The 8,583-nt window shown below is 32.7% G+C and overlaps 1 protein-coding gene across 1 annotated transcript; it reads left to right on the forward strand.

Moving 5' to 3' along the window:
- The first annotated feature begins 492 nt into the window (after positions 1-492).
- Positions 493-3,790, forward strand: LOC110792809 (protein FAR1-RELATED SEQUENCE 5-like). The gene is made up of 3 exons (XM_021997632.2): positions 493-745; positions 1,142-2,021; positions 2,247-3,790. Exons 1-3 carry the CDS (start codon positions 697-699, stop codon positions 3,382-3,384), a joined length of 2,067 nt encoding a protein of 688 aa, XP_021853324.2. The 5' UTR covers positions 493-696; the 3' UTR covers positions 3,385-3,790.
- The last annotated feature ends 4,793 nt before the right edge of the window (positions 3,791-8,583 follow it).

Here is an 8,583-nt window from a genome sequence, read left to right on the forward strand (position 1 = left end):
ATGTGAGAATAGATCTTGACCCTTGAATCATCTCTAATCTAACAGCCTGAAATGAAGGATTATTAATGGCAATTTGGTAAATTCTTTTAAGATATATTCAGCCCATAAAATTCAGTTTTCACGTAATTAGTTTCTCTCTTTAATCTCTGCTTTCTCTCTCTGTTTTCTCGCCTCTCTATTTTATGTTGCCGCCATTACAGCACTTTAATCACGGTCCAATTCATCTCCAAATTCGCTTCAGAATTCGATTCAATTCTCGAATACATTCATCTACTTGATTATTTCAAGGTATTTTTTTTATCAATTTTCGCAATTTTGATTTGTGTATTTTGCTTGATAATTTCCCAATTTCTGACCTAGTTTTGATTATTGATTCCAATTCCATTAGTATTGAATTGAAATTATTAATTGTTGATTATCGAATTCTTTATTTGATGAATTTCGTGAGCTGCTTTTATAATTTGAATTTGTGAGTTGTTTTTTATTAGCGAATTGCACTCATATTTGGTGAGTTGTTTTTGTTTTGTGTTTGATATTCTGATTTGTTTTTTATTTTGATTTTTGATTTGTATTTGTTATATATTTTAGATTTTTGATTATCTATTTGTTCCTTTCAATTTGTGTTTTTAATTTATGTGTTCAAATTTGTATTCAATCATGTAGTTTTTTATTTACAGATTAGTATTCTTTCGAGCAATGGCATCAGAATTTCATCATAGTTCGCCCTCATCATTGACGGAATCAAGTGAGTTTTCTTATTATTGTGTCTGATTTGTTAACGTTCTGAATAATCGTTATAAATGTTCTGCATTTGTAATCCAATGTTCTATGTACATATTATACATGTTCTGAATTGTTTTTTAATTCTTTTTTTGATCATGTTGTGAATAATGTTCACCTCTAATGAACTGCAAGTTGTAAATTGTTTTTGATGATGTGAATGATTGCAATATATCTTCTGCATAGTCGTTTAAAATGTTTTGAGTAATACTTGCTTCTAGGGTTTTGTATAGTTCTCTATTTTCCTGTCACATTCTTTCTGATGTTCTGAATTATTCTTACATTGTTCTCCACTTTTAACCCAATGTTCTATGTAAACTTTATACATGTTCTGAATTATTTTTTGTTATTTTTTTTCTAGATTCTGTTGTGGATAATGAACAATATGCAAGTTGTTCTAAATCAAATGTGGCTGTTACTCCTGAAGTAATTCCTATATTAAGTCCAGGGGGAATGAGAGAATGGATTCCATGTTGTTCTGATGAGTTAAAACCTGTTGTAGGGATGAAATTTATGAGTGTCGAAGAGGGTATTTCATTTTATAAAGCATATTCAAAAGCTGCTAGTTTTGTGATGAGGAAATCTACTGCTACAAAAAGGAAGACACTAGACGTTATTGCTTTTCAGTATTGTTTATGCAACAAGGCTGGTTTCAAAGAAAAAGCAATAGTTAAGGTTGGAGGCATGCCAAATGTTAAAAAAGGGGAAGGTAATGAAGATAAAGTACCTATACCTCGAAGAAGGCTAGTTACTCGTGTTGGTTGCAAGGCTCGGATGGTTATGAAGTATAAAAATGAAGGTTTTTATGTGGTGACTGAATTCCGAGAGCCACATGTTCATCCTCTTTACACCCCGGGTTGTCTAAAATTTCAGAAAGCGGGTAGGAAAATGAATATTCTTCATAAGAAGATGATTATTGATAATTCGAAGGTGAACATTGGTCCGGTTAAGACTTTTAGATTGATGAAGGAGTTAGTTGGATCATATGATAACGTTGGTGCATCCAAGCAAGATTTCAAAAAATTTCATAGAGATTTGAAGGCTTACATTGAAGGATCGGATGCCCAAATGTTTGTGAATAACTTTCAGAACAAGAAGTTGTTATGGAGTGCATTTTTCTTTGACTATGAGGTGGATGAAGACGAGCAACGTAAAGCTTTTTGGGCAGATCCTATATGTAGAAAGAATTATGCACTCTTTGGTGATATGGTTTCTTTTGACACCACATTTCAAACAAATAGGTAATTTCTTGTCATGTTCTGAATTCATCTAAATTTTGTTCTACATAATATTCATGATGTTCTAAGTTAAAATCTGCATGTTTTAAACATTACTCATCAAGTTCTGAATGCATGGTTATCTTGTTCTAATAACTGTACATATGTTCTAAATATTATTCAGCATGTTCTATATAACTATTCATATGTTCTGAACATTATACTGAATGTTCTGAAATTTGTTTTTAGGTATAATATGATATTTGGCCCATTTACTGGAGTTGATCACCACAAGAAGTGTGTTATTTTTGGTGCTGCTTTAATAGCCCATGAGGACATCGTGTCTTTTGAGTGGGTTTTTAGAACTTTCCTCAAGGCAATGGGAGGTAATGAGCCAGCTTGTTTGATTACGGATGAAGATCCGGCAATGAAATTAGCTATTCCTAAAGTGTTTCAGACTGCCGAGCATAGGTTTTGTATGTGGCATATAATGAAAAAAATGCCTGAGAAAGTCGGCCGTCAGATTAAGCAAGAGACTGAGTTTCTTAATAAAATTTGCAAATGTGTTTGGAGTGAAGAGATTGAGCCAACAGAATTTGAAGAGAAATGGGGAAAGGTTCTTGCCGAGTTCAAGCTTCAAGACCATGAGTGGTTGAAGCAGTTGTATGAGAAGCGTCAAATGTGGGTCCCAGCATACTTTAGAGATTCATTTCTATGTGGTATCATGAGGACTACATCAAGGTCAGAGAGTGAGAACAATTTTTATACAAAGTTTACCAATCCCCATCTCACTCTAGTAGAGTTTTACATGATATTTGAGAGTGCATTGGATGCTCAAAGACATACTCAAGGTCAATTTGACAATGATTCTAAACACAAGCATCCAGAATGTAAGACTTCCTTTGCATTAGAGAAACATGCTTCTAAAATCTACACTGTTTCAGTCTTTTATGATTTTCAAGAGGAGCTCGAGATTGGTTGCTTTCAATGTGGACTTGAGGAGTACAAGAAAGAAAATGGGTTTGAAATCTTTACCATTAGAGAAGGATGTAGAATAAGAAAGTTCGATGTTAGTTTTAACCCGGCTAACCTAGATAGTAAGTGTATGTGCAAGATGTTTGAGAGGTTAGAGATTCCTTGTAGGCACATGGTTTGGGTGTGGAAGGCAAAGATGATTGAGTATATTCCTGATGCTTATGTGCTAAATAGGTGGACTAGTTTGGCAACTAAAACGTCAATTTTTGATTTAAAAGGAAATATCTTGGAGGCATGTGTTAACTTTGTTGATTGTAAAAGAATGTTAAATGAGTTATGGTCAGAAATGCACACATGTGTGAGTTTGGCTCAGGGTAATGAAGAAGATCTTACTGATCTTGTGAAGAATTAAAAAGGTTTAAGGTTAAACTTGGAAGCTAAGAAGAGTTCTAACAATCATAAAAACAATGGTTCTCCTAGCAAAGCAACAGACATCGAGCTACTGATTGGAGCTACCCTTCCTACTGAAATTGTGGTTAAGCCGCCTAAAATTTCAAAGAACAAAGGCACGGGGGTTCATGTTCCAGGTACAGGTAGTGACAAACGATTGAAAGGTGACAAGGAAAAGGCAATTGAGCAAAGCCAAAAGAAGAAAAGGTTATGTAGAGGTTGTGGAGAGCTTGGTTACCATGATATCCGGATTTGCCCACATAAAGTGAAAGAAAATTGTAAGTTATAAGTTTTTATAACATGGTTTGGATGTAAAAAGTTCTATTACCTTGATGTTCTGAATAAATTATCATATGTTCTAATTAATATACATGATGTTCTAAACTTATCACTATATGTTTTACGGAATTTTGCATTCTGTTCTACACAATATTCATATTGTTCTAACCAATCTATATCATGTACTACACTTAAAACTGCATGTTCCAGGAAACTGTGCACTATGTTCTACACAATATACATAATGTTCTAAACTATAGAATTATAATGTTTTAATTTCAATGATTTTTTTATTCATTATTTAGTTCCCTTGACACAATTTGTTTTTTTTTTTTCTTTTCAGAATTGTCATTAAAAGCTTCCCGCCAAAGAATACACAATTTCATCATTCACCATCGCCACATAGATCCTCTCACTTTTTGAAGTGTTATTTTTTTATATATTTTTTTTTTTGTGTTACGTTTTTGGACATTGTCATATTTTCCATGAACAATGTATATCTATATAGTTTTTTCATGGCTCTTTTGCTCAACTATTGTTTTCAACAATTAAAAGGTATCCCCATGCATCAGCGATATTGTTGATATTATGATTTTCGCCCGCAAGACTTCTCATTTTAGCTTATCGTTGTACAAAAGTTCACTTCATTCATCTACAATACAAACACTAAACCAAATTTTAAGAAATAAAGTTAAAAGTTCGATGTTATGAGTAAGTAAAGTAATTGTTCTAATTCAACTAAGTAAATGTTCTGAATTCAAAAAGACAAAGTTCTTAATTTAAAAAGTTCTTAGTTCTTAAAAAAGTTAAAAGTTAGTGCACAAAATGTAAATGCTCTAAGTCAACTTACCATATGTTTTGAAATAACATAGTATTTGTTCCGAATCACGTTCAACAAGAAAGGATTACAAAATATTGGAATATATTTTATTTGTTCAATAGACTTGTTTTTATTTGCATTAATTAAATCAAGGATAACAACAAATTATGAAACAAAGTCATTGCATTGAATATTTAGTTTGACAATACTAAATATCGATAATACTAAATATTGATAATGCTAATTCTCACATTTTCAACTAATTATGCTAATACTCGTAGTATTTATAATACTAACAAGAAATTCACATAAATGTTCTAGCAAGAAAGCCAAATATTCTAAGCATTTAAGCTACATCTTCAACACAACCTATTTATAACAAGTACGAAATTTGATGCTACATGTAAGCTACATGTTTCTAGCATTGATCTACAACTAGCTATTACAATTTCCTCAAATTTTGTTTTCTAGTGCTCATGTTCTTGATTTTGAAATCATTGTATGATGTTCATCATTCTCTTTGTGCGCCAATAACTTTCCACAATATTCAACTCTCAATCTCTTCATTTGCTCAAACTGCAATGACATCAATTTGAAGGTTAGAACAAAAAAATAGATGTTAAATACACTTTGTTTTAAGCATTTAATCAAATTGTTCTAATAACTAACCCTATATGTTCTAACAAATTCAATAATATGTTCTAAATATTTTCTGAGCTCATTTAATATAAGTTCTAACAATCAATACACTTTGTTCTAAGCATTTCATCTAATTGTTCTAATAATTAATCCTACATGTTCTAACCTGTTACGGTATATGTTCTAACAAGTTGAACATGTTTTGTATCAACAAGTATATGTTCTAACTAGTTAAGGAACATGTTCTGTATAACCAAGTATATGTTTTGAGTGTATTCCAATGTTCTAAACTCATGAGGCTTAGCATTAAATTTAAATTTTAAACACTTACGTTGTCTTTTTCCAGTCCCGGATTCCATTCCTTTGCACTCTCTCCATAATAAGTTTCCATGTGCTTCAGCAAAAACACTCCACAATCATCATAATTGGCGTTGCTTTTCCATTTCATATTCAGGTTTCTTGTTTTGAAATCAGTTAAAGAACTTTTGTTTCCTCCATTGTGTCTTGCAAAATAATATTCTGCGAAGCCTTTCAACTGTGAAATTGTCAAAGTGAGAAACATTATTTTTTCTGAAGTTTAGGAATATGTTCTGAATTTGTAGCACAATGTTCTAAATATTCTTTCTATATGTTCTGAATTTGGCAAATTTTGTTCTGACAATAATTAGTTAGTTAAAATCTATGTCATCACTTTAACACAGATTTAGATAGAAAGCGTACCATAGTTCTTGGTTCATTCTTGTATTTTCCCAAATACGTCATAGGGGGTGTAATGCATCGGTTGTCAATCACGTCCAAACTGCCATTCATGAAGTTGATGCACAATAGATAGTAATGACCACCATTAACTGTCGGAAAAAACACCTGAAAATTTAATGTTTATAGTTATATTGCTGTTTGTGAAAGTAGTATAATATTACGTCAACACTGTCACACATAATTAGAATCATACCAATTGAACTCTTTGCAAGCTTGTTACTTTAGCATGTGCTAGTTCTTCATCCATTCTTTTAAACAAAGTAGGATATCTTTCACTGAACTTGATACTCGAACGAAAGTACTTATCTTTGCATAAGATGAGCTGAAAATGTTTAAATATTTGTCAAAAAAAAGTGCTACTCAAATTTTAATTTAGACATCATTTTATATGTATTAACTTACATATGGCTCTGTGCTGAAGAAAAATCTACTTTCTGTTCCTACACCTCGCCTTCTGTTTTCAACATTTAAAAGGTATGCCCATGCATCAGCTATATTGTTGAGCATATGATTTTCGCCCGCAAGACTTTTCATTTCTTCTCTTGTGATTTTGTTTAGCTTATCGTTGTACAAAAGCTCACTTCATTCAACAAAAACACAAATATTATATCAATTTTTGAGAAATAAAATTAAAAGTTAGATGTTCTGAATCAGGAAAGTAATTGTTCTAATTCAACTAGGTAAATGTTTTGAATTCACAAAGATAAAGTTCTGAATTCAAAAACTATGGAATGCACAAAATGTGAATGTTCTGACTTAACTTAGTAATTGTTCTAATTCAACTAGGTAAATGTTTTGAATTTACAAAGATAAAGTTCTGAATTCAAAAACTATGGAATGCACAAAATGTGAATGTTCTGACTTAACTTAGTAATTGTTCTAATTCAACTAGGTAAATGTTCTGAATTCACAAAGATAAAGTTCTGACTTAACTTAGTAATTGTTCTAATTCAACTAGGTAAACATTCTGAATTCACAAAGATAAAGTTCTGACTTAACATAGTAATTGTTCTAATTCAACTAGGTAAATGTTCTGAATTCACAAAGATAAAGTTCTGACTTCACACATATAAAGTTCTGAATCCACAAAGATAAACTTCTGAATTCAAATAATATATAAAATCTTAATAATGAAAGTGAAAATTTATAACTTACTCAATTGGTCCTCCAGCAAATGCATAATCAGCCATCCTTCTTTTAGCAACATCTACTCTCTTGAACGCTGCATCATGTTTGACCATGAAAGGTGATCTTAAATATTGCGGGAGCTTCTCAATGCATCTTTGACTCTTTCTACTTTCATCATTTCCCCTGTACAAATTATCACACAAATATATAATAAAACCAAAGTTAGTGTTCTAAATCATAACACTTTGTGTTCTAAAAAACATTAAGCATTCGAATCTTTAAACAATTCTGAAAATAATAATTGTTCTAATCCATCAAAATACCAAAATACAATTATTTCATTGTTTCACGGTTTTGCCAAAATAGGAATTACAATAAATTATGTGTAATTACCCCTCCTGCTCATCTATTTTCTGTTTTGGCTCCTCATATTTTGGCGAACCAGCTTGCTTTCCATCAATATCTAAACCAGTTGGTGTTTTAGTAGTTTTTGTTCCCATTTGCTGATCATTGTTACCCAAAGTAGCCTCTGTTGGAACAACATCAGACGCTCTTTCCTTAGGGTCATCATCTTTACCCAAACTTGGCTTGTTTGTTGAATTTTTTGTGTCTGTTGGTTCTTGGCTTTTGACATTGTTTGATGCATTTTCCAAGGATTTTTGAACTCCAAGTGCCAGATCCAAGTCCAAATCCAAATCCATATTTTCAAACGATTCAGCACTGTCGAGAGAAATCACTTATGTTGGCTTTAATGCAGATGAAGATGGAATATCACTAAGGATCACTGGTGATTCTGATTCTGGAACAAAGATGTGTGTCGTTGTTGTAGCAAATGGGAGGGGTTGCTCTTCTTCTTCATCGGTTTGGCTTTGGGTCAACAATTTGAAGCCTAGTATATCAGATTCATCTCTTGCCTTCTTTTTCTTTTTTGTTGGACGTGGCTTGACAAATTTCTTACTCATACCTATTCTCTCTTGGTAATCTTCCCATGCCTTAGCCATTACCAAGTCCAATTCCTCAATGAATCCAGGTTCATCAAACATTTGTTTGTCTTGGCTAAGGACTGAAGGACTCTTGACTTTTTCTTGTGCTTCCGGCTGTGAGGGGGTCGAAAAAGCACGAGGCTAATGCATGACCTCGTCCCTCGTGGGTGTGACGCTTCTTTCTTATTCAATCAAGTGTAATTGGATTTCCTGTGAGTTTACACCCAATTGACTAGTAATATAGGAGTCGCCATTCAGTTTTTAACAACAATGAGAAAAACTGACAAAACCCGGTTATCGTGACATAAAGGGAGTGCAATTATGTTTGACCACGACGGCCGTAGGTTCCCTTGTGATCCCTGGTGTGGGGATCTCTCAACATACACTCGCAAGGTAGAGATTAAGGGTTCGGGGGACTGTAACTACCGAGAGGAGTACTTCGCTCGTCGATAACTCCAGAGGCAGGATATCCTTACTAGCTCAGCATAAATAATTGAAGGGACATCCGTTAACTATTAAACTAATCTGAGTTGATTTTAGCAATATGCAACAT

Source organism: Spinacia oleracea, chromosome 4, assembly GCF_020520425.1.
Source record: "Spinacia oleracea cultivar Varoflay chromosome 4, BTI_SOV_V1, whole genome shotgun sequence".
Classification (NCBI taxonomy): Eukaryota; Viridiplantae; Streptophyta; class Magnoliopsida; order Caryophyllales; family Amaranthaceae; genus Spinacia; species Spinacia oleracea.